This window comes from Giraffa tippelskirchi, chromosome 9 (genome assembly GCF_054371585.1).
Source record: "Giraffa tippelskirchi isolate mGirTip1 chromosome 9, T2T-mGirTip1v1.2.pri, whole genome shotgun sequence".
Taxonomy (NCBI): Eukaryota; Metazoa; Chordata; class Mammalia; order Artiodactyla; family Giraffidae; genus Giraffa; species Giraffa tippelskirchi.
This window is the reverse complement of record NC_137283.1, coordinates 17,300,185-17,326,867: the sequence shown is the minus strand read 5'-3', so window position 1 is coordinate 17,326,867 and position 26,683 is coordinate 17,300,185. Positions and strand designations below refer to the sequence as shown.

Here is a 26,683-nt window from a genome sequence, read left to right as displayed (position 1 = left end):
TAAAGCTTTTCGAGAAACAGTGAAGTAAGAAGTCTGGTCTCCTATGTGAACTTAGACTATTTTAGTGGCCAAACTTGTATTTGGTATTTAGGCCTAAATATTTGACGTGGAATTTCAGTTGGGCTTTCATAAAAACAGAAATAATAGTACAATCACAAAGCTTTGTAAAACCCCTAAATCAACCCTTTGTTCACTGTCTGCTCTTCTATATGAGAAGTGTTTACATGTTTTCTCAGCATGTGTCGGTCTTACTTTCATCATCCATTTGGACTCTTGTCGCCCAAGGATCTGCAGGAAGATTCATCTGTTCTCTGTTAGGATGGACAAGTTTGGGGAATGGCAAGGGAAAGGGAAAAAGAGAGACTTCTTTTGAGTACACTCAGGATACCTGATGTTTTCTCTCACTTGTTTCATTTAGTCTTTAGGACTACATTGCAAACATAATGATGTCCTTTTTACACATGACTAAATGAAGACTGAGGGTTTCAATGACTTGCCTAAGATCATATAATGACAGATTAAGAACTCACACCCATTCTTCTCTGACTCTAAAACTGAAGCTCTTTCCACTGCCGGAAGACAGCAGAAGGCTTTTGTCAGAAGCAGAAGTCTGGTGGAGAAGGACTCAGATTACTACTACAGGCTTCCCACACAAATGAAGGTCAGCCCACCGCTGATGGTGTGATTCAGAGACGGCCCAGCATTTGCCAAAGGTTACCAGGCATCTGTACCTCTCTGATATTTCTTGGCCACAACCAGGTGTATGCTGTCATCCACACCAAGTCAAAGCCATTTCCCAGGTAGAAAAGAAAGACTTCCTAGATCTGTTCCTTCCTGGTTTTCTAGAAGTCTGCTAGAACTGTCTAGAGAGAAGGCTGGTAGAGAGACAATCTAAGGGATCATATAATAGTATCCAGAAATTACTGAAGAAGCAAGGACACTTGACAAAAAAAAAAAAAAAAAGTCCTAGAGATCCAAGCTCCAGAGCTTCCAGGAAATTCTAGCCTGTGGATAAGCTTGGCCTCTGGAATGCGTATTCTCTACATGCCTGGTCAGCCTGACTCACGGTCTACCCAATAACGCAGGAATCAGGACCAAGCAAAACAAAGCCCGAGCCCCCACCAGGACATGCTTTAAAAGGAAATAAGATTGCTGAGGGAGAAGAAACCAAAGGCTCTATTTGGCAAGTCACTCTTTTTGTAGGACAAAGTTGGCCCATGGCAGTTGTTTCAAATCCATATGATATGTGTATGTATTGATTTTTTTCCCCTCCTCCTATTTTAAAATATGGGTTCCTTTGTAAAATAAATCTTTGGAGAAAATGCAAAGGAATCATTAGATAAAAGAGCTGAGAAGTATCTACTGATCTGCTTGGTCAGTCCCTTCAGGTGGCAGAGGGAATATGGGAGCAAAATGTTATACCCCAAATTTACATGTGACGTAGCAGAGATGCACTGACTCACAGCATCTTTAAAGAATGAAGAAAAGGGTATCTTCTCTGTTACATCACTTCCATGCCCAGGGTCCCCTGACTTCATGTCACCCTCTTACCCTCAAAGCTCAGAAGGTCAGGTGAACATTTTGGCTATGAATGTAGCTTTGGCCACATGGTTTAAAGGCCATTTTGAGAAGTGGTTAAACATGCAACCTTTGCAAGCACGGAGATCTAGATGTGATATGTAATTCTGCCTTTTCATAGGTCTGCAACCAAGTTGCTTAATCCTTCTGGACCTCTAGTTCCTCATCTGAGAAAGAGAGTTAATAATAGTTCTATATTTAAACAATCGTCTAATAAGAAAGCATGTAAAGCACCTGGATGCATAGTATGTTCTCAAAATAACATTTCCTCCTGTTGCTATTGGTATCCTCTTCTCATCAGCCCCAGCACAGAAATCCTATAGGAAGTTAAGTGCTAGAACGTGGAAGACCAAGTTCATCTTACTGACGTCACAGGTGGCTTCTAAGATATCAGATTGCAGGACCTTCTCTTTGTAGCTAAACTTAGACCTGGCCATAAATAGACCCGGGTCACAGCATCTGCAAAAATCAGGACAATGGCAACAATGTGCCCGGGGTGTCCGGTTGCTACACTTCTAAAAAGTAGTCCTCCTCTTCACGGAGGCCATTCGTTGGTCCCAGCCAGGTGATTTTACCCAGGCACTTAGCCACGCCAAGCCTCGGATGTCTTCCTTTTTAAAACAGCATAATAGTCACCATTTCTTGATTTAGCAGATATTTATTTAATACCTATTACATGCCAGGCACTCTGCTGAGTGCTCAATACAAGACAATGAATAAGAAAGTTCTGGTCCCTGCCTTGCAGACTTGAGTCCAGTGGAGTGTGTTTCACATGAAAGTAAGAGAAGAGGGAAGATCCTCTGGAAAAGGGCATGGTAACCCACTCCAGTATTCTTGCCTGGAGAATCCCCATGGACAGAGGAGCCTGGTGGGCCGCAGTCCATGGGCTCACAAAGAATCAGACACGACTGAAGCAACATAGCACGCATGGGAGAGAAGAGCCAAATAATGCCAGTGTTCTATTACTCTGTTTCCTTGACCTCTTCCATCTCACAGACACACAGAGACACACAGACACACCGCTCTTTTTCTCCTCCTTTACTGTCTGCCCTCAGATTTGAGCATTGCACACATCTGAGCCACTCCCAACCCCAGTCATCTCTACAGTATCACAGTGATGTTAAGTATGACAACTCTGCTCCCACTTGTTGCATTTTAACAGGGCATTGAGTGAAGAGAAGTCTGGGAGAGGCAATCACCAGTAAACAGTGGCCCCTTCAACCCTGTTGCATACATATGGTAGACCAGTTGTCTGTGCTCAGCCCAGGTCCTCAGAGGCAGCTCAGCATCCCATGATGTCCTTCATGATGCTGGTGTCAGGGGCACCAAAGGGCAGGAACACAGGATGAGAGCTCTTGGCTGACTAATGCCCCAAAAGAAACCTGCCTTAGAAAGGTAGCAGCTATTTGGACTGTGTGACTAAGAGGCTGACCACCAAGGTGACTGACCCAGCTAGTCCTCTGGCTAGAAGAGTTGGAGGGAAAATGGAGCCCAGCCCTGCCCTCATCCTGGAGGAGAGCCACCCACCTGCTGAGGGACACCTGTGCTCCCCACCCCGACTTTGTTCCTCTGGTCACCAGTGTCCTTGTTAAGGGGTCTGGCTTTGATGGGGGGAGGGGTCAGCATTTGAGGCTTATTTTAGAGAAAGTGTGGGAGGGAGATTTTGTTTTTACTCGTTAGTATCAACAGACAGAGGAGGTTTTTTTTAAACAGGGATCTGTGGATAGAACTGAGGGTATCAAGGAACAGAAATGAAGAAAAATAGTGCATCCTTATATACCTAACCTCTAACTGAAATGAAACATTTCTTTTCATTATAGATGAAAACAAAAGCCCTGGCAGTTTAGCATCCCCTGTGCCTTTTTTTTTCTAAGCAAATAAAGCTATTGAATGTGACATTTAAGTTAGAAAAAGGTAACTGGCTATAGGCCCCGTGTCCTTCATACCAGCGGAAATCTGATATTTTCATATCCTATTACAGCCAAGAGAGATGCCAGGCATACCGCTCATACTCATCCTTGTTCTGAAATAACAGTAATTAAATCCATGACTGGTCTTGTTAATTAATTTAACAAAGGCATGTATGTTACTAAATTACAGATTAGCTTTTATATATTGATATTATTTCAGTAATATTCATTTTCTTTGTAATCCTACATATTTTCATTTGTGCTTTTAGAACATGGTTCTGAGAAGGGACAATTTCATGTCAGACAAAAGGATGCAAACAGATTAAGACTTCTGTATTAGAAAAGCTCTAACAATATTCTACATACACACACACAAATATTTGCATACATGCATATGTATACACACATGCACATGTACAACCATAATGGGTTGAGTTCTGAGGCTCTTGGATGGAGTAGACAAACTGAGTTCAAATCCCAGCTCTGTCACCTGCTTCCTATTTGGGTAAATCCCATTACCTCTGAGCCTCAGTTTCTTCATCTATGAAATGGGCCTAAAAGTTGTCCTCATGATAATAACCTATTAAGTTCTTAACACAGCATTTGACAGCTCATGAATGTGTGTTACACATGAGTTATCATCACTATTGAAAGACCCAAAGAAAGTGAAATGTGCAAACATTATTCTGGTGAAACTCATCACCTCCCTCTGATTTGGCCAACTTTAAGAATTCATTCTGTGCAAACACATATTCCATGTAATTATTATAAGTCAGGGGCTGAGCTGGGAAGCAGAGAAGTAAAAAGGAAAGAAATCTCAGAAGCTGATAGTTTGAGAGATGGAACAGCCAGCCTGGCCACCAGAAAATCGAAGCCTTGATCAGAGGTTCAAATGAGGGAGTGAGGGAGATCAGAGAGGAAGTACTTAATCCGACCTGGGGAGGTCAGGGAACTCTCACCAAGGAGGTGACATCTGAGCTGAATGTTGAAAGACAAGGATGAATGAATACTATGCTTGGGTCACAGGCCCGTGTTATGAGTTCCACGTCTTCACACGCATGTTCTCCGTTTTACTTGACTAACTTGGGAAATATCATCCATCTTCAACTACAGAGAGATACACTCCTACATATCCATCCATCCATCAGGCACGTCTTGTAACTTTCTCATCCGAGAACTTGTCCCTCTCGTCTCTCAACCAACACCCTTGGGATGATAGGATAGCGCAGCTTGCCAGGCTGGTGTGCTCGAGACTCCCAAGCTCAGCAGAGGAGTTACAGCAAGCTCACCCCCACTCAGTTTGAATTTTTACAGGAAGGTGTAGATTTGTGTTGTGATCGAAGGGAAAAAAAATTAACTGAGGATATGCAACATATATGGAAAGAAAGGAACACAGAGAGAGCGAGACACACACACACACACACACACACACACACACATACACACACCCTGTGTGAAATCCAGCATGCTCTGCCTGTGAGTAGAATGTGAAAACACAATTGTGAGGACCACAGGATGGTGTGTGCACCCCAAGTTTTATGCACCTTCCAATTCTGAAGTCATTCATATAGTAATTAGAGGAAAAGAAATTCCGCAGAGAATTCCTTGATAAACTGTGAGAAGGAAAGTCAGGAAACTTGAGTAAGAATGATCCCTTGCATCAGAACAATTCCTTCAGGTTTCTGACTTGGTCTGAGACTGTGGGGACCCTTCCTGCCCTGATTCTGAGCAGGTAACACAGCACAGTGAAAACCACATGGTTTGTATATTGAAATACCACCGGAATAATTGTTGTCAGTTGATTTGTGTCAGTTGCAGATGGTATGTTAAACAGGGTCAGGGGCGGGGGGGAATGACAGATGATTCCCTGCCAGTTATCTGGAAAATGAAATTATGGGGACCATCCCTGGGTTTGCAAGGATCTGACGAAGAGGTGAGGTTTGATGGAAAAGCCGTGTTTCCTCAAGTCTGCCATCTTTCACAGCCTACAGGCGCAAACAGCCCATTGGGAGAACACACTCTGTACCAAGATTCACACTAATTAGAAGGGCTGTTGCCACCTGCCCTGTACCTTCCCTTGAATCCTACTAGTTCTCCCAGCAGGTAGGAAGTCACCCGAGAAACAGATGCTCTGACCTCAATCTTGACCAACATGTAGGACTTGGACGGTGAACCAGACTTTAGAAAAAAGTGGCCATTGCATCCCTGAACTAAGGAACTAAGGAAACAGAACCAATGGGTAGGAGGGAGGTTAGGTTCAGAGAGAGAGATTTTAGCTCAAAATAAGAAAGAGCTGTTTAATAATTAAAGGAATTCAGAAAACTTGATCTTTTGATAAGGTCTCAGTGCTTAATAGGGGTTCTCACAGCATCTGGCCACCTGGTCCATCTCCCATTTAAGGTTGTGGATGGGGTACTTGGACGAAATCATTTTTAAGTCTTTCTGAATCTGAAATGCTAAGACACCCTGAGTTCTAGTCCTAGCTCTTCTACTAATGAGTTCTTTCCTAGCCATTTAACTCCTATCCCATGACATCTTTCTTGTGTCCACATCCTCCGTTTGTCAGCTCCTTGAGAGCAGGGACCAGGCCTTACTTCTCTTTCGTGTCACCTCGGAAAGCCAGGCATACAGGAAGGGCTCAAAAATATTAATGGACTGAGAAGGAAGTGAGATGGAATCAGGATACAGGAGAGAAAAGGAGAGGCATCAAAAGAAGTAAGAGCAAGTGGGTTTTCCTTCCCGGCAGAGACAAGGAATCCTGAGGGTAGAAAGGGAGACGGACAGGAGCAGGGCAGAGGACACGGAGAGACATGGAATAGAGTAGGCTGGACCCTCAACCTCTTCCAGAGCCCCATACACGCTGCTTAATCTAAAACCTTCATTCGTGGACCACGGTCCGAACTGGCAAGATGGGAATGGGGCCAGAAGAGTGGGAGAAAGACTCCTAGAGCGTATTTAGGAAGGATCCTAAGATGAAAAGGAACTGAAATTGAGGGGGGATCAGAAAGGCCACCTTCCAGAGCAGACTGAATTTTCCATGTCTGGTGCCGAATTGTTATCATCCTCCTTCAAACTCATCTACACAAGAGTGGACTTCGAGGTGGCAGATGAGCCAAGCCTGGATTTGCTCCCTCCCTTCAGACAACTAACACAGACCTCCATATGAACCTTGAAGCAGGCCCCCTGTTTCTGGCGGGAAGCCTCTTGAGAACAAACTCCCATGATTTCCCTGGTCTGGGGAGACAGGTTGGCTGGGATCTCTAAACAACAGCAGCCACATCTCAGAAGGGTTGGCCCTCCTGAGAGATAAGATGCAGCAGGACTACTGAAAACTGGCTGAAATTGAGTCCAAACCACTCAGAGCTCACACCGATATCTACTTAAAGTTTCTAGTCCTTGATGAATATTTATACCAAAATAGGGCCAGTGGAAAAGTTCCATCTGTGTGGATTTTTAAGAGTTTTGCCTTCCCTCAGCCACGTTGACCAAACTCAGGAAAGTGGTGGAATCAATGCCAAGTACATGCTCTTTGAAGTGCAAGAATAATTCTGAAAAGGCCCTGGACCCATCATATTTCTTCTTATCCTGCAGACTCAGAGTTGGCACTCCCTTCTTTAAAAATGCATAATATCAACACCTCTCAGTGCTTTATAATTTTAGCCAGTCTTTGACACCCTGCTGACCATGACCGCGACCACTTTTTTGAAAGAGTGGATAAGCCTATTCAGAGTTCTTCTGGGTAAGATTGCTTTGTTGGTTGACATTTTCCCCATCTTTTGAAAATCTGAATGGCCCAGTTCATCACTTTAATTCTCCTTTTTACTTTGCTAGTAGACAAATGGCCCCAGATTTTCTCCTTAGTGTTTTTAGTCATTCCATGCTCCTCAGAACCAAAACATCAGAAACTTGAACCAGTTATACTATTGGTATGAGGAGGAAAAACAGAAGCCTTGCTCTTATACTTGGCATTTGACCTGCACTTACCATACATGGGCTGTTTGTCAGGCATTGTGCTACAAAGGTTTTTTTCCCTCATCTTTACATAAATCCCATTTTACAGATAAGTAAACTAAGGTTCAGAGGGATGAAGTAAATTGCCACTGTGACAAAACTAATGTGATGAATGGGAATTAAATGTAGACGATTCAGTCCTCAGCAACCCCCTTCCCTCTAAACCATTTCTCATCTATACCAAACATGTTTATAGGGCTCCACAATGACGGGCCATGAACTTGTTGGTCACAAGATGAATGACGTTGGTACCCAGACATGCATTAACAGTGTTGAGCCACATTAATCAGAATTTGTCCCCATTTTCAGTTCTTTCACCTGTTGGATTATAACCAGGAGAAAGTCTCCACCTGGTGCTAACAGGGCTTTAACACCAGCATCACTTGCCCAGCGTCACTTTGAACAGATGGAAGGCAGTCCTCGGGATCAGAGCTTTAAAACAGCAAGAGTATTAGTTAGAATTTAATGGTGTTGTTTCATATTTATTGTATTTTTATCATTACCTCCTATTTTTTCAAAGTAAGCAACTTTTTAATGAAATACAGTTGATTTATAATGTATTAGTTTTGAGTGTACAGTGGTTCAGTTATACACACATGCACAGACACATACACGTGTGTGTATATATACATACATGTATACATATATACACTTTTCAGATTCTTCTCCATTATAGGGTATTACCAGATATTTAATATAGTTCCTTGTGCTATACAGTAGGTACTTGTTGTTTATCTCTTTTTTATATAATAGTGTACATGTATTATTTCCAAACTCCTAATTTATCCCTCCCTGCCTTTGTTAACCAGAAGTTTGTTTTCTATGTCTGTGGCTTACCTCTTATTTTTCTAAATTGTAAGGAAAAAGGGTTTTTCAAGAAATATGTTTTTAAAAAGTGATTTGTTTAAAGAAAAATTAAAAGTAAATAACCACAGAGATGGCATACTGAGGATAGGATTCAGGAAAGAGGAACGTAGGGCCTCATAAACATCTAATACTTGATAATCCCTGATCTCTACAGCACTTTACAATTTTCAACATCTCATATAAATGACCCCCACTGGATTCTCACCACAATCCTATGAAGCTGGTAGAGATTATGATCCCTTTTAAAGATGAGCCACTTAAAATATCAAGGTTCAGAGAGCAGAAACTGCTCACCATGGTCACACAGACGGTGAAAAAGCATCCAGGACTCAGGTCCAAGTCCAGGGTCCACGGTGCCTCCCCCAGTGCTCTGCCAGCACATCATGTCAGGGCAGGAGGGGATAACGGGATACTCCAAGGCGAGTAACCAAGGCCAAAAATGCCAGAGAACGTCTGTAGAACTTGATGACTCCCTTGACTGGCCTGAGTTTTATAAGTTCCCAGTGAGTGTATGCATTCTATTTCATGGACAAGCCTGCAGTTGCTCCATTCTAGTTTCGCTAAAGAAGCTTGACTTTCTCTTGTTAGTGACTCACTCTTTAGAAGGTTCCAAAACTGGTTCTCCTGTCAGGATAACATGTCCAACTTTCTGGGGTACACTAAGGAAGGGATGACACAAACTATAAAAGAGAAAAAGCCAGCTTCTGCCCGGGAAGAAGAACATTTCTTCCCCAGCAGTTGACCAGGGTTCAGACTGCAGGGCCAGGTGACTGGATGGGCAGGGGGTCCATAAATGTGGGACAACCAGTGGGGTTGGATGACCAAGGAGGTGAGTTGGCATTTCCATCAGTCTATCCAGGAAGAGCTTGCAGGAGCTGAACACACTCCTGAGGATGATGCTGTGAGCCAGAGGGAAGAGTTTGAGCAGATTGATGCATGAGACAGAAGCATCCTGAGAACCAAAGGGAGACCAGAGCCCAGCACTAGAACTTAGGAAAGGGAAGGGCAGCAAGTGAGGGAAGCACACAAGGGCTGGCCAGGCTGCTGGGGTGATCAGGGGTAGAATTCTGGAAACAACAGGAAACCAAGGTCGACCTTTCTTCTTCCAACTTAAACTACAGACATCAGCTTCAGGTGGGAGATCACTATTAAGTGTTAGCTTTTAATGCACCAAAAAGCACTGGGCGGTGCTTAGTCACTCAGTCATGTCCAACTCTTTATGACCCCACGGACTGTAGCCCGCCAGGCTCCTCTGTCCATGGGGATTCTCCAGGCAAGTATACTGGAATGGCTTGTCATGCCCTCCTCCAGGGGATCTTCCCAACCCAGGGATTGGACCCAGGTCTCCCACATTGCAGGCAGAGTCTTTACCGTCTGAACCACCAGGGAAGCCCAAGAATATTGCAGTGGGTAGCCTATCCCTTCTCCAGGGGATCTTCCCGACCTAGGAATTGAACCAGGGTCTCCTGCATTGCCGGCAGATTCTTTACCAGCTGAGCCACCTGGAAAGCACCAAAAAGCAGTGCTCAAAGGCAAAACTGAAATTGTTGTAGAGGAAGCTATTGATATCCATGTTTACAGAGGCAATACTGGGTGCAAGGCGCTGCCTTAGGCCCTGGTGATGGAGCAATGAACTAGACACACGGGGACCTTGCCCCCAGAGAACTGACAACCCAGCAGGAAAAAATGACATCAAAGTGTATATATAATCATGGGTATACCATCATTAAGTAATTATAATCACAATGGATACAACAAAGAAGTACAAGATACAGGCTTTTCTAAGACCCTAAATACCTGCAGGATGAGTAGAAATTTGTTAGGTGAAGGGAGGAGAGAAGGAAGATGGTCCAAGCAGAGGGAAGTGCCTATGGGCTGGCTTAGAGGTATAGAGGAATTTGGCATCTTTTCTAGGGCATACAGTTAAATGAGTAATTCTAAATTTACTCCAGAGATAATTTGCTGGCAGGGCACTTGGCTTCTGTATCTCTTATTCTATAGTTTCATTCTGTTCCATGGGCTTCAAAGGTGGGACCTGCAAAGTGAATGACATCTGCTAATTTCTGTTTCATAAACATGAAAAATTTGGCCCACCTCCTCTTTAAGGTGTTTTCCTTTCTCAGAATCTGTGATTTTCTTGTGTCAGGTTTTCTTAAATGCTGCATTCAACTCTACAGAGTATGGACAACTAGTGCATTATGCAGGGTTGGAAAATCAAGGAAAGGATGAAATATTTGAAAGTGTATTGAATGTTAGTTTTAGAAACATATGATAGCAATAAAGAGAGAAGAAGGAAGTCGTTTATAAGAAGGATCTTGTTTTAAACCAAGAAAATGTCCTGTGAAAGACACCACCCTAAAACACAAGTGCTTTTTTCCATCAAGGCCCCAGTGTTGGCTGAAGGAAACGTTTGTGTCTCAATGCTTCCCTTGTCCTATACATTAACTGTGAGATTCCCAGCAGGAATCACTTATATAAGTAAAGTCTTCAGACTTTTAATAACAGGGCTATACCTTTACACCACACATTTCCTTTCAAGATATTAAATCAGATAGGCAAGATAAAAAAATTCTTCAATTTGAGTTGCTAAGTACCCCCCATCACTCACACACACACACACACACACACACACACACACACACACACACACACACACACTTCCAAAACGAACTCCAATAAAAGTGTATTATCCTTGAAAAACTCAGTGATGCTGCCATTTTAAGATTCAGATGCACACAATCACACACCCCAAGTTACATCCTTATAGAAGGCTGTTCTTATTTATTTACTTTTGGCTGCCCAAGCAGCATGAGCGAAATTAGTTCTCCCACCAGGGATCGAACCCATGCCCCCTGCACCGGAAGCATGGAGTCTTAACCACTGGACTGCCAGGGAAGTCCCGGAAGCTGTTCTTAAGACACCAGGCCTCTACAATGAGGAGCGTTTTAGTAAAACTGAGGAGAGATAATAAGTAAACATTGCCAGCCTCAAGCTTACAGTTTTATACTTGAGAAGGAGTCTTTTAAGGGTCCAAACCTAAGAACCATGTAGCCAATGAGATCTTCACTTCCAAGTGTAACCCCGGGACACCAGGCTTGTTCTCAATTAGAAGAGGGGAGTTGGTAGGGGGGTAATTACTCCATGCAGGGACTTCATTTTCTTTGATCTTGACTCCCCGAGCTACTTGGTAAACCTCTAGATAAGATTCCCTGGAGGACTGGATAACTCCTGGCTCTGAGCAAGACTGGTGGCTTTCCTGCCATCTCCCCCAAAGCAGGCAGGGCCTTTCCAAGAAGGAAAAAAGACAACTGCAAGGGGAAAAAAAAATTGTTGGAGCTTCTGGAAACATTTAGTTGGACAAGAAATGCCAGGTCAGCTCCTGCCCTGTGGAAATCCTTTTCACAGTGGATGAAATGGTGCCCATGTTCTGGGAACCTGAGTGTCTCAGAAGATCCATAAAAGTCTGGGGGTGGCAGAGCAGGAAGGCAGGAGGAACCCCTCCCCCCCCCAACACTGACTGATTAAGCAGGCGCGCAAGCTGCTCATATGATGGGCAGGCTTTTCTAAAAATGGGCACTTCTGAAAAACAGGAGAGAAGGGCTGTGCCCCCTGGGCTGGTTGGACCTGTCTGTGCTTTGCGGTGCGCTCTTCACGGTCTCCCGGGCAGGGTCTGCAGCTGGAGCGAAGTGAGCTGGTATCGAAGGGAAATAAGAATTCAGTCCAAAACAAACACCTATCACTTGAGTCCAGCTGGGTTCCTCATACTGGGTTGGTCAAAAAGTTCGTTCAGCTTTTTCCATAAGATGCTACAGATGGAAAAACCCAAACGAACTTTTTGGCCGACCTAATACAAAGATTTGTGGACCTGCTTTGGATACAACATTAGCTATCAACAAGAAGCTGGCCGCCCAAGAGGCTGGTTTGCTTTCCTCCCGGGTTGTCATCATTGTCTCTCTGCCAACGGAATGTTCAACAAAGGAGTCAGAGTCCTGAGTGGGGGCTGACAATGGCCTAGGTTTTCTGTAGCCATCAAGTAGATCCAGCTATCCAGCCATAGGTGGTTCAATTTAGGAGATGGGACTTTTTGCCCCAGTCAGGACTCCTCTTTCTCAAAATGACCCCAAGCCCCATCTCCTTTGAAAGGTAAAAGATACTCTGCAAGTATTTCAAGGCTGCCCCCTTACCAGGGCTCTGGCAGTGCCAGCTGGGAGAGGAGCCCAGTCACACCAATTGCTTCATAGCCATTCCGTCCAAACAGCCCTCCTGTCAGGCCCTTCCATGAGCTGCCAACCCTTAGAAAAAAATGCCCTGATTTGAGTCTTGTGGTCTCTCAGCTTCTTTTTTGATGAAAGTGCTAAAAATACAAAAGAATCAATGTATAGAAAAGGCAGACAGAAAGAAAGAAAAGAAAAAAGGGGTAAATAATCCATCGTGGCTGCCCGAGCACTCGGTGTCCGCTCTGCACTGCCAAGCGATGATGCGGGACAGGCAGACATTACCCACAGACTCAGCCGAGCAGGCCAGATAACAGGCACCCACGACGGCAGTGTGTGTGCTCAGTCGCTCAGTTGTGTCCGACTCTGCGACCCCATGGACTGTAGCCTGCCAGACCCCTGTCGGTGCAATTTTCCAGGCAAGGATACTGGGGTGGGTTGCCATTTCCTTCTCCACCATGGTGGCAATAAGACGTTTTTAAGCAGGGGAAAGCTCCAGGATGCAGCCGGTTGAGCATGGGGTCAGCTGGGGTGCAGGGGCCAGGGGGCAGGGCCTGCCGTATGATCAATAGAACCAGCCGTCCCAAAGGCAGGCGGTCTGGGCATTCCTGCTTTTCTGCAACCAACCTCAAATCAATGAGGCTTGTCCGACAAGGGTGGGGGCAGGGGAGGCAAAGGCCAGGTCTTAAACAGAGAAGGCTTTCATTTTATATTTCCCTGGCCACATATGGATTTGCTTTCCTACTTGGTTTTCCTAGCCAGATTAACCCTTGTTCACACGTGATGTGAACCTTGGGAATCTCAAAATCATGCCTTCCTTCCCCTAGAGGGGAACAGAACCATATAAGTTATTACAACTATTAAAAATGTGCCATAAAGGGTTATGCATGGTGGTTAGGAACTTAAGGGGGGCGGGAGGGAGGACCCAGTCTAGGAAAATCAAGAACCTCCCTGAGGAAGCGATAGGAGGAAATGGACAGTGGTTTCTAGAACTTTCCTGGCACATGCTCATCGAGATGCCTGAGCACATGACTGGGATGCACTTCAGGGACAGCTGGTGTGGGGGACACAGAGGCGACAGGCCCCTTCACCCCACAGAGGGTCTGGACCCACCATGCTTCTTGCTGATCTTGCACGTACTTTAGAGCAGGGGTCCCCAACCTCCAGGCCTCAGACCGGTACCTCCTGTCAGATCAGCAGCAGCATTAGATTAGAAACAAAGTGCACAATAAATGTTAACGAGCTTAAATCATCCCCAAACCACGCCCCCCACACCCCTGGTCTATGGAAAAAGTGTCTTCCACAAAATTGGTCCCCCGGTGCCAGGAAGGTTGGGGACTACAGCTCTGGAGCATCTGTGAATTCAATTCTCCTTCCTGGCCACCCCGAGTTAACCTTAATTTTACCTGTTAAACAAGATGTATTGAGAGAGAAAGGACAGTTCCTGAGCATATAATCGAGAGAAAACTCTAATGCAAAAAGATACGTGGACCCCAGTGTTTACAGAAGCACTGTTTACAACAGCCAGGACATGGAAGCAACCTAAGTGTCCACTGACAGATGAATGGATAAAGAAGATGTGGCACATATATATGATGGAATATTACTCAGCCATAAAAAGGAAGGAAATAATGCCATCTGCAGCAATGTGAATGGACCTAGAGATGATCATACTAAGTGAAGCAAATCAGAAAGACATGATATCACTTACATAGGGAATCTAAAAAATTATGCAAACGAACTTATTTACAGAACAGAAACAGACTCACACATATAGAAAACAAACTGACAGTTACTGAAGCGGAAAGGGGAGGGGGATAAGTTGGGAGTTTTGTTCTAGCAGATAAAAACTACTGTTTATAAAACAGATAACAATAAAGCACTCCTGTATAGCACAGGGAACTAGATTCAGCTTTTTAAAAAAGAGAACAATAAAGGACAACATGGTATATTTTGCTCCAAACCCAAATTCTCCTAGAGCTGAACCCATACAAACTATCTTAATGGACAAAACCCAAATGAAACACCATTTCTCATAGGGAGTGAAAAGTACTCTTTAGTGGGCATCTGCAAAACTATCTTTGGGATGCCAGACGCTCCTAACATCCGAAACTAAAGCCATCAGACTAACTCTCCCAACCACAGCCAGTCCAGGGCATCAATTTCAACACACATATGTAATAGGAAAAATAACGGAATCTTATCCTAGGATGCGAACTACTCAGCCACGTCTGTAATCAGCTCGTCACCGACCCAATGTTTTCCTTTACTGTCACTTTAAATAGGATTGCTCTTTATAATCAGAAAGAAAAAAGAAAAAAGTTTTCCATGCACAGAATTCTAAGCACTAGATCAGTAGGGCTCATCTCAATTTGTTTAGTCTGTACATTTTTAGCCTCATTACACAATTTAGGAAAAGAGGGTCTAAACTCATGAGATTTCTTTACATTCGTGCTTGTCCAGACAGGGGAAGAGAAATTCTCAAGGAGCAAACGTAGGGGAGAAGCAGTAGGTTTGGACACACACAGCCCCCCTGGAAAACATCTCTGCCCCCAGATATGACCTCTAACGTAGACAAGGATGTTGCTTTAGCCTGGGGGGACCCTCTGTGGTTCTAGAAGGCACTTTATCCCAAGTTGTCTCCATGGTTGACACACACGTCATCGTAGAGAGCATGGGTGGGACGGCACAGGATGGAAATTTGGAAAAGGGGAGAAGCTGCCAGCGTTTGGTTCTGCACACTCTCTGCTGCTACCATGTTCTGAGCCAGTCCTCCTAAGGCGGAGGAGGGGATAAAAGACCCTGCCAGGGTCTGGGCTCCACATGCCCCGCCTTTCCTCTCCTATTTGGGGAAACAGGGTTCTCATGGCCAAGATCTGAAGCCACAGCCAGGCTGGGCTCCTCCATCTGGCACCGCCACCCGCTGCCCGCTTTGGCCCCCAGGTGGGGTAGGGGGAGGACCACCCCTGGCCTCAGGCCTGGCAGAGGGTCTCAGGATCCCTGAGAGCCCCTGAGGGGCGTTGGGCCGCCAGTGAAATTTAAAGGAAGAGGAAGGGTGTGGTTTCCCTTCTGTCTGGCTGTTAAGAATGTTACCGCTTTTGGCACAGAAGTCTGTGAGGCAGGCCTGTGCCGGGGCAGATGGGACCAAAACGAAGGGACAACAAAAGTCAGGCAGCCCATAAAACCTCACCCTGGAGGAGTGGTGGTCTGCGAGAGGAATGCAGGATGAGAAGACATTAAGCCAAGGAGCTGAGAGCCTTCAAGTCCAATTTGGAATAGCCAAGGGCCCAGTACTGAGGCCCGGTTGTTCCCAAACTTGTTAAAATGTTGAACATTTTAATATGTTAACATCCCCTGGGGAACCTTCTGAAATGTCTACAGCCTGTGGCCTATCCCCCGAGATTGGAGCTAAATTGCTCTGGGATTCAGCCTAGGCTTCAGAAGTTTGAAAAGATCTCTAGGTGATTCTAGGGGCTTCCCTGGTGGCTCAGATGTAAAGAATCCACGATGCAGGAGACACGGGTTTGGTCCCTGGGCCAGGAAGATCCCCTGGAAGAGGAAATGGCAACCCACTCCAATATTCTTGCCTGGAAAAATCCCATGGACAGAGGAGCCTGGTGGGCTATAGTCCATGGGGTCGCAAAGAGTTGGACACAACTGAACAACTAACACTTTCATTTCATTACTAGGTGATTGTAATATGCACTCAGGTTTGGGAACCACTGACGTGGCCCCTGGCTACTCAAAGTGTGGCCCCCAGACCAGCAGCACTGGCCTCCTCTGAGAGGTTGGGAGTACCGTGGAATATCAGGCTCACTCCAGATCTGCTAGACAAGAATCTGCACACTGGCCAGATCTCAGGTGATCTTTCTGCTAATCAGAGAGTCGAGTAACTTGAGAAGCTCTGGTCCACACACACACAGAGACAAAGCCAAATCGTCTTACTAAAGTACAATCTTGTGGCACATCCCTTTCCTCCTTCCTGGCACTGACTGCACTTGTAATTGTATCAGTATATTCAGGTGAGTTATTGCAGAAGTCAGTGTTGTCGTTCAGTCACTAAGTCATGTCCAACTTTTTGGGACCCCATGGGCTGCAGCATACCAGGCTTCCCTGTCCTTCACTATAACCTAGAGTTTGCTCAAACTCACGCCCAGTGAGTCAGTGATGCATCCAACCATCTCACCCTCTTTTGTCCCCTTGTCCTCCTGCCTTCAATCTCTCCCAGCATCAGGGTCTTTTCCAATGAGTCGGCTCTTCGCATCAGGTAGCCAAAGTATTGGCGCTTCAGCTCATGTATGTGAGTTATTACGGAAGTCAGTGTAAGGGCCCCAGAATACCTAGAGGTAGTTTCTTGACACTGCCTATAATGTATGGGTTAAACTGAAATGCAGACTTGGGTCACAGCATAAGCACCAGCTCCCTGGCCTGGTCCTATCCATTTGTGACCTGTAGTCATTTCAGGCTTCCAGGACAGGGCAGATAAACTGGGGGAAGCCAGTGCCCAGTGCTTCACTCACACAGGCACTGCCCATGGTTCTGATCCACTGTCTCCTCTGGCTGCCACCTCCCCCACTGAAGCCTGTCTGATGCCCTGAGCATCTACACTTCATTTTGCAGATCAAGGTTGGCTGGTAGAAATCCTGGGACCAGGGCGATCACGACCTTGTCCTACTGCCCCCCACCCCTAACCCTTCCAGGACATCCCACCCCTACAGAAATGCTGTCCACCTCTTTGGACCCAAGTAGTCCGGGGTCCTGAGTCAAGGCTAGACTCGTGGGAGGCTGTCTGGGGTCTGGAGATGCCTGGTGTGGTTGGAAGCCGCAGGGTCTGAATCCAAAGACATGAGTGTGGATCATGTTCTGAGAGGTGTATCCTATCGTTCTGGGAGTTTGTTTTGCTCAAGAGCCGAATGCTAAATCTTGACATCTTAGGCTGGTTGTGAAAACCAAGTAAGAGAAGGGGTGTGGATACACTTTGTAACCTGTAAAGTGCTGTACCTGTGGTGGAAAGTGCCATAGAATATGAGATAAGAGCATAGCCAAGACGTAAGACCTGCCTGGTTTCATGTCCAAGCTCCACCACTTATTGACTATTGGATTTTGAAGGGGAGGTGAAACCTCTCTTAGCTTGTTTCCTCACCTGAAAACAAGGTTACTAAAAGTGCCTCCTGTGGGTTCATCAAGAAGCTTAAATTAAATATTATGAAAATGCTTGGCATATGCCCCCATAGGTACACTCAATAAATGCTAGCTATAATCATTAGGAAATATAAAACAGCTTTTTTAAAGGGATGTATTTTTTTTTTTTTGGCCATGCCACATGGCATGTGAGATCTTAGTTCCCCGATCAGGGATCAAACCCACATCTCTTGCATTGGAAGCACAGAGTCTTAACCACTGGACCACCAGGGGAGTCCCGGAAAAATCAAACAGTTTTGCTTAAAGTTGTAATACAAATAAGGATCGACTAAGGACACCAGCCTTCCCCAGAGGGGCATTCTGCATGGGCAAGGTGCTTCTCCTCTCAGATTCACGGCCCTACCATCACCCGATGACTGGGAATAATGACTATCCCCTACAGGGCTGTCATCATTGTTAAGGAAGTCAGTGGTTTCATAAGGGAAAGCGCTTTGTGGACTGTCGAGCTATTTTTATTTGGGGGTTGTTGAGGGTAGTCGAGTAACTTTCTGATCATGTTTCTGTTTATGATCTCAGTTCTTCTGGACCTTCTCATAACTTCACCTTTTCTCCACTTATCTCCATCCTCTCTCCACCTCCTCTCCTGGGACCCTGGGGGAAAGGGATGTTTTTAAGTAACAAAGCACGTTGACCAGTAATGTTTTATAACAGCACAGGTATGCTTATAGAGCTTACCTATAAAAGACAAATCAGAGCAGTTGCTTTGGAATAGAATTTAGTATCAGTTCAGAACATCCCTGCTCAAAGAACACACCCACAGATAGTCAAGAGGGCATGTGATGGTGTTAAGACATAGTTTTCAAAGAGGTAAGGTCGGCATTCTTGTGCAACTATAACACGAAACTTAGCAAAGATTATATTCAACTCATGATATAATGAAGGGACCAATAAGATATTTAGAGCCGTCCAAAAAGCATTTGAGGAGCTAGGGGTTCATAAGCAATTTAATGTTAGGACAAAAATCTACAAGTTAACATGGAACTTCACCAGTGTGAGAAGAACACAGAAGGAATTTCCCTAGATCCTCGCAGGGATGGGGTGGAGTGGGGAACAATGTCACGCTGCCACCCTGCGACACTGAAGGGTGTGCACCCCCCTTTCTGCCTTACATCCAAGTTCTGGATTTTTTTTTTCAACAATTTTGGTAAATACTTATTTCACTTCACCTATGGTGATGCTTCTAATAGCCCTGTTGGGGCAAAAAGGTCTGGGAAAACCCATTTCCCGAGGAGAAAACTGAGCTGGTTACACAAGGAGAGAGAGAAGCTGGGCTAGGAGGAGAATCCTGCTTCCTAAGCCTGAGGCTGGCGCTCGTCCCTAAACTCCATCCACACTTGGCCTTCTCAGCTCCCCCTCATCTCAGCCCCTCATTACTCTCAGCGGCATTTGTCTCTTTTCAGACTTCCCTTGGGCTTCACTGAAGGTAAATGAGGGAGGGAGGGAGGCATCCGCTGCCCCCGACCCTTTACATCCCAGAAGGCTCCTGGTCTCATCCCAGTCCTTTTAAGGCCCCGACACGATTCAGTGGAACAGCATCAGGTGAACCACATCCTGCTATCCTGAGCCAAAGAAAATTGTCCAGACGCTTTATCCTCCCCTCAGAAAAAAAGGACAGAAAGGAGGCCGCATTCCAGGAACCCATTCTTTTAAGTGGTGGCTCCTTTCAAGCTCTTCTCTTCTCAGCTACCGTGATCCACTTTGCCATCTTTCATCTGCAACTGCATCCACATCAGAGAAACCTACTGTTTACAAACCAGAATGTCTCATTTGAAACACTTGTTCTGGTTGATGTTTTTCCCCCACGTCAACAAACAGGAGAGTCATTTTCTGTGTTGGAGGGGGAGCTGGATCTGTCTGGCTCCTGGCTGGATGGCATGCCTGCCCTGGACAAATGACTGCTCCTTGTGTTAAACAGGCAGCCAGGAAACTGGCAGTGAGTGTGGTCCAATGGCCCAAATCGGTTTCTTCCTTGCAAGGCCATTTATTTTTCTCACCCACGGACTTCTGTTGCCATGGAAACCATCTCACTAGCCGGATGGAGACGCAGGCCAGCCCTGCTTCCTGCACCATCAGAGAGGCAACATTTATAATCATGAAACAAAGGACGGAGTAAGAAAATGTATGGGGTGGGGGCTCCCCGGCGGTCCAGTGGTTAAGACTCCACACTTCCAATACCAGGGGTGCGGGTTCGATCCCTGGTTGGGGAACTGAGATGCCACATGCTACACAGCAAGGCCAAAAAAAAAAAAAAAGGCAAAAAAAGGCAACTACACTCCAATAAAAAGTAATTTTAGAAAAAGAAACTATATGAGGTATGCAGCTAAAAAAGTAGTTCTTCTAAAGTTCCCTAGAACTCTGAAGCGGGTAAAAAAAAATTTTTGAGTGTCTGCTTCAGAGTACGTTTATACAAGGTGTACTGACAACAGCAAACAATCAAGAGTATAATAAGTGCATGCCAAGCCCTTGCAGTGCGCAGCCCATTTAACCATCTCAGTGACTCCACGCACCTGAGTGGTTCTTATTGTCCCCATGACACAGACAAAGAAACAGACTCCACAATGCAGTCACTGGCCCAAGTCCAGCAGAAGAAAGGGACAGAACTGGGATCAAAACCCAGCCCTCTGACCCGAAAGCCTGGACCTCCTGACTTGAAACAGCTGCCTTCTCTCCATCTCTCTTCACGTCTCTGTCAGCCTCGCTCTTCAAAGGCGCGGGACACCACTGTCCATCCAGCGTCCGCCGTTTTTGTTTGATTGTGCCATCCTTTCTGCCTCCAGCCATAAGCCCCTCTGTAACGTCCCACACAATGAAGGTTCCACGGAACAGGATACGGGCCACTCTGATCCAGGCCAGTTTTCTCATCTCGCAGAGGACTAACGTGGGCTGGGCAGGGAATAAGTCGCCTCCAGCTGCACAGCTAATAAATGTCAGGGTTGGCACCAGAGGGCCAGCCCCTCGTCCTGCAGGCCAGAACCCGGCTGCACTGAGCTGCCTTACACTACTGTTTCTAAACCAGACCCTGAGCCGGCAGTTAGCTCTCCTGGCCAAGCATTAGGACTAATCCCCTTGTAGGACAGCTGTTAAATCAGCCAGAAGAACGACAGTGCTCAAGCGGGCAGGGTAATTCACCAGAGAGGAAACGTTCCCACAGGGCTCTCCTGTTTCAGACTTCGTTGCCTCAGGGGTTGATCTAAAACCATCCAGTGATGAAGCCTGATTCATAAATTGTTTACCTCCGCCCAAAACTTCGAATAACTTAAATATTAAGTGTAAAGGGACCACTGTATTTCAACTAGTAGAACCCAATGGGTCAGAAATGAGAGGCAAGCTTTTTCTATGCCAACAGCTTTAGGGAGCAAAGTTCCACCCATGAATCAAAGTTCCCTGGCTCAGACAATGAGATGGCAGTGAGCATCATCTTGGTTTTCCATTTTAATGTGAATCTAACACCAAATAGGCACAGACCTGAGCATGCAACCCTCCAAATACATGCCACATGACACTTACTCCCCAAGTTGTGAAGGTGTATTAGACAGGACAGCACAGAGTGTGAAGACATGGTGTGTTCAAGTCACCAAGGAGGTGGCATGGAGCTGGGTATTATTATGAGAAGAACTGGTGGGGGAGGAAAGAAATAATGTGAAGATAACTGTTTCTTTCCATGTCCGTCTTTGAATTCTGACTCTAGCAATGATGGTGGCCTCACAACTTGTCTTTTTCCCACTTACAAGCAGAGAGGGTAGAGGCATCATGCCCTAAAGAGCATGCTCAGACTGTGACACCCTACCATCCAGCCCTTTTCTACCTTTCTGCCCTTTCACACCTCCACCTTCTGCTAGGAATTCTCTTCTCCTTTCTCCTGCCTGCATACATTGCAGAGCCCCAATTCTGAGCCACCTCCTCCAAGAAGCCTCCCTGGATTTCCCACTCAGGTTAACCTTGCTCTGTGCTCCTGAAGTCTATGTGCAAAATAATAGCAGCTACCATCTGTAGTGCCTGAGGTGTTTGGGCACATCACATGCATTATCTCTGTACCCATTTGACAGGTAAGGAAACTTAGGCTTAGTTTGTCCAAGGTCATACAGCTGCTAAATCATGAAGCTGAGTTTGAAATCCAGGTCTCTCAGGTTCCAAAGTCCGTGTGTTTCTACCACACTATAGACAGCTGCCCTTGCCTCAAACTTACCCCTTCCAGGAAGTGTGTTTTTCTTCACCTCCCACTAGACTGTGTGTTCCTCCAGGGCGCCACAAGTCCCACAATGTACCCCTGTGCCTGGCACATAGAAGATGCTAAATAAACGCTTCAATGAATCAACAGTTTGTGGGGTGAGAAGCTTATCCCTTTATCTTACTGGTAGATGGAGCGATGCTTCTATAAAATCCTAGTGCACATGGTACCCACCCCCAAGTCAGCCCCCATCCTCAGCAGAGAATCAAGTCTGTTTCTCAGCTGGCAGATCCATTTGCTAACCCACTGCTTCTCCAAGTTTCACATCCAATGAACCTCCTGGAAATTTCCTTCAAATACAGATTCTGATTCAAAAGGGATGAGACCCTCAGAGATGGGGCATTTCCTGCAAGCTTCTGGAGATGCAGCTGGTTTGAAGATCCCATTTTGGAGTCTAAATGCATCAGCCAACAGCAGTCAATGCACTTTGGTTACCTTTGGCTGATAATGAACAATAAAACCTGTCTCCTGCTCTGTTCTCTTTCCAAAGGATGACCTGATTTCACATGCTTCTGACTGTCCATGATTTAGCAAAATATTTAAGTTATGCTTTGAGCTATAAACATTTGGCAGCTTGAACATTTGTTTGTGCCCGTAGCTTTGGTTTAATCACACTCTATCAATAAATCACAAATAAATGAGAGAGAAGAAACACTCGCTGGAAGATTCCATTCCAGTGACAAGTGGATCAGGGGAGTGGGTGAGGGTGGGAGAAAGAAGCCGATGAACTCCCAGTGCATTTTTATAGGAAGGGCTCCACCCTTCCACACCTGCCTACCCTGTGGCCACTTTCCTGGCTGGTCTCCTCTGTTCCTGGTAAACAGTAAAGCCATGGCTTATTCATCTCAAGCCCTTTGAACCCCACACAATTGCTTTACCAGCATGCCAAGTCTTTAGAGGTCAAGCATCTCCGGTCCAAGACGTTTGGAAGGAAAACACCCTCTTTTCTGTCTCCTTTTCCAGATGTCGCTGGGCCAGCAGCAGTCAGCAAGAGGTGTGCCTTGTCTGAGATGCAAGGGGACGTGTTCGGGCTTCGAGCCACATTCATGGAGGTAACGGAGTTCGTCAGGAAAGGCTCCGCCTGCCTGCATTTCTTGGCTGTCCTTTCTGGGAACCCTGGGACTGCTTAGGGTGCATGGGTTGTTGGCTGACTGGCTCGGGAGTGAACGCATTCTTGTTTGGCTTAATTCAGAAATGACAGAAAAGCCCTTGAGGAGCCAAGACGATGAAGGAGTTCAGGCTTTATAAACCATTTCCAGGTGAAGGCGAGGATGCTCGGGGAAGCGGTGGGCAGTTGTTAGCTGCTGCCTGGTCCACGCTGGGTAGACCCGTCTGTCTTGGGGTTTGGTGCGTGGGCTTCATCCTCCCCTCTTGCACCATCAGCCCCCCAGGATTATGATCTCAAAGTGCCCCGGGGACCGAAATAAAAGTCCCTGTGTCTGCAGCACTTGAAAACCAGGACCTGGTACTCACATCCGTGCGGGAGGGCGGTGAGATCTAGCTTGGACTTGGATTTGCGGCATTGTTCTTCTTTTGTTTTGTTTTTCACTGAGGCCTCAAAACAAGAGGTATTGCTGCCATTCAGCACAAGCCTCAGGCACTGTTCACATCAGCATCTGTGTAGCTGGCACCCCCTGGAGGTGTGCAGGGCACAGCCTGAGGGAGCCATCCCCCCAGCCCTGGGAGAGAGGCTAAGCTCTGTAGGGCCTGACAGCTTAAAAAGAGCTTTTGCCTCCACTGCCAGAGGGTGGCCCTGGGCACGCAGAGAGGGAACCCATCTCAGGAGGCGTTTGTCTCAGAGAAGGTGATTTCCACTGTGAGATGGCAGTAACAAAAGTATACACTGAGCTGAGCTAAATCTCTTCTACTTAAATGTTGAAATAACCCTGAGCAGGAGGTGTTAGTATGTCCAATTTACAGATCAGGAAACTGAGGGTGGGTAATGAGGGCCTGGCAACTATAGAGCAGACTTCAAACTTGGGTCTGGGAGTAAAGCCCCAGGCCATGCTGTCAGCCATTCTGCACAGAGTCCTGATGTCCAAGATTGTTCCCTGACTCTACTCCCAGACACTCCCCACTTCAAAGGAGCTCATATGGGCTTCTGGATGCCAGGGACCATCAAGGTCATCCAATCCCGACTCCTGTCCCCAGCACCCATCCCCCACCCCAGCTAGGACGTCCCCTCCGCACACATCTGTTTTGGCCATGTGAGCTCTTTCTGGCCTTGAAGAGGGTCTGCCTACCCATTGTCTCACCCCGCCGCTCCTGACGCTGTCGTCAGGGTGTCAGAGAACGAGGTTGGCTCTTCATCAGTTCTCCCTGAAGACAAGAGATTGTGCCTCCCTTTCAGAGTTCTTGGGCCCAGGGGATAGTGTTCCCTAAATGTACACATGGAGTCAGAGCTACAGAGTTTCCCTTCCCTCAAGGTGCACAGGTCCCCGCTGCCTGTTGTCAGGCATCTGAGAATGGGTGTTTGATATATTCTCTCTGGTTTCCTAGTTGCTTATACCAGGAGGGCAGTTCTGGACACTGTTCCTCTCGGCTGGGAGCGGAAGCCTCTCAGCATCATTTCCATCCTGACGTTTTCTCATCGTCCTACCAGTTCCCAGAACATCAGGTGAACTTCAATTGAGAAATACAGACTTCAGCCTGTCAGTAGGTCCTGCCTGTCCAGGACACAAGCCACGTGGCCTCCCATCCCAACTATTGACTTGGCCCTGGAGACAACCTGTCATGAATGAACGTCATTGTGTCCAGTAAATCTTGACTGACGGCCACTGAAATCCAACTTCCTTACCATGCTCATGCGTCCCCAAATAATCACCTTCTTTCGAATCGTTTTCAACCGTATAAAAATCGTTCATAGGCCATATGGAAGGAGGTGATGGACGGGTTTGGCCAGTGGGCTCTACTTTGCCAACCCCTGATGTAGACAAAGCCTCATTTTACAGATAAGAAACTTGACAGGAGCCTGGGGTAGGCTAGTGTTCAGGCTGAGATTATATCCAAATGTCACGCCTTTTCCACAATTTCAAGTTGCCTGTGACAGACTGAAGAAATGGCCATTGTGACACTATTAAGGATCCCTCTAGATGTGTGTATGTCCTCTGCAATCTGGGTGCCTGGAAAGAGCAGGAATGGGACCGAGGAGGTGTCTTTCTCATCTATAAAGTCCCAGAAATGAGTCTGGCAACAAAAACAGCACAAATAAAGGAGAAATAGTGCTGATCCAATCTCAGAGAACATCTCATATCTCTCAGCATTTTTCGTTTCAAAGTGCTCTGCATCCCAACACCTCTCATAGCATCCTGAGCATCTACATGACCCAAAACTGCCAAAGGGCAGCTTCCTCCCCCAGAGCCAAGTATGGAAGGTTTGCAGATGTCAGAGGACCCCATAGGACTCTGGGCTTCCCTTCCCTTCCTTCCTCTTCCTCCTCTCTCCACTTCTGCTCTGCTGTAAACCAAAAGTGCCCTCACTGGTCTCCTTGAAGAAGTAGGCTCCTCGATGCCTGGCTCATAGAGAATACTGTCAGTCGTGAATGTGCATGCGTGCTCAGTTGCTCGTCATGTTCGAGTCTTTATGACCCCCGTGGACTGTAGCCCGCCAGGCTCCTCTGCCCATGGGATTTCCCAGGCAGGAATACTGGAGTGGGTTGCCATTTCCTTCCCCAGGGGATCTTCCTGACTCAGGGATCGAACCCACGTCTCCTGCATCACTTGCACTGGCAGGTGGGTTCTTTACCACTGAGCCACCTGAGAAGCCCATTGGTCATGAATAAAATGCTCCAATTGCATAAAATAAGCAACCCCTTCTCATGAGAATAAAAAGAAAAGCCTTCTTGCATTTGCTACATACCATCTTTAGGGTGCTAATTCATCTTCAGAGATAATTTCCCTGAAGTTATCATTAAGCGTGTCGATTTGAACATATCCCAAAAGGCATGCGAAATGCTGGGCTGGATGAAGCACAAGCTGGAATCAAGATTTGCAGGAGAGATATCAATAACCTCAGATATGCAAATGACACCACTCTTATGGTAGAAAGTGAAGAGGAACTAAAGAGCCTCTTGATAAAAGTGAAAGAGGACAGTGAAAAAGCTGGCTTAAAACTCAACATTCAAAAAATTAAAATTATGGCATCTGGTCCCATCACTTCATGGCAAATAGATGAGGAAATAATGGAAACTATGACAGACTTCATTTTCTTGGGCTCCAAAATGACTGCAGATGGTGAGTGCAGCCATGAAATTAAAAGACACTGGCTCCTTGGAAGAAAAGCTATGACAAACCTAGACAGCATATTAAAAAGCAGAGACATTACTTTGCTAACAAAGGTCTGTATAGTCAATGCTATGGTTTTTCCAGTAGTCATGTATGGATGTAAGAGTTGGACCATAAAGAAAGCTGAGCGCCAAATATTTGTTGCTTTTGAACTGTGATTTTGGAGAAGACCCTTGAGAGCCCCTTGGGCTGCAAGGAGATCAAACCAGTCCATCCTAAAGGAAATTAGTCCTGAATATTCATTGGGAGGACTGATGCTGAAGGTGAAGCTCCAGTACTTTGGCCACCTGATGCGAAGAGTTGACTCACTGGAAGAGACCCTGATGCTGGGAAAGACTGCAGGCAGGAGGAGAAGGGGACAGAGGATGAGATGGTTGGATGGTATCACCG

At 46.1% G+C, this 26,683-nt stretch overlaps 1 protein-coding gene across 1 annotated transcript in view; it reads left to right on the top strand.

Annotated features, from left to right (window-relative positions):
- LMCD1 (LIM and cysteine rich domains 1) overlaps positions 1–26,683 on the top strand; it is a 55,856-nt gene that overhangs the window by 5,895 nt on the left and 23,278 nt on the right. The window contains exon 2 of the mRNA XM_081528171.1: positions 22,974–23,062. Within this exon, the coding sequence (XP_081384297.1) occupies positions 22,974–23,062 (89 nt within the window). The remainder of the gene's footprint in view (positions 1–22,973; positions 23,063–26,683) is intronic.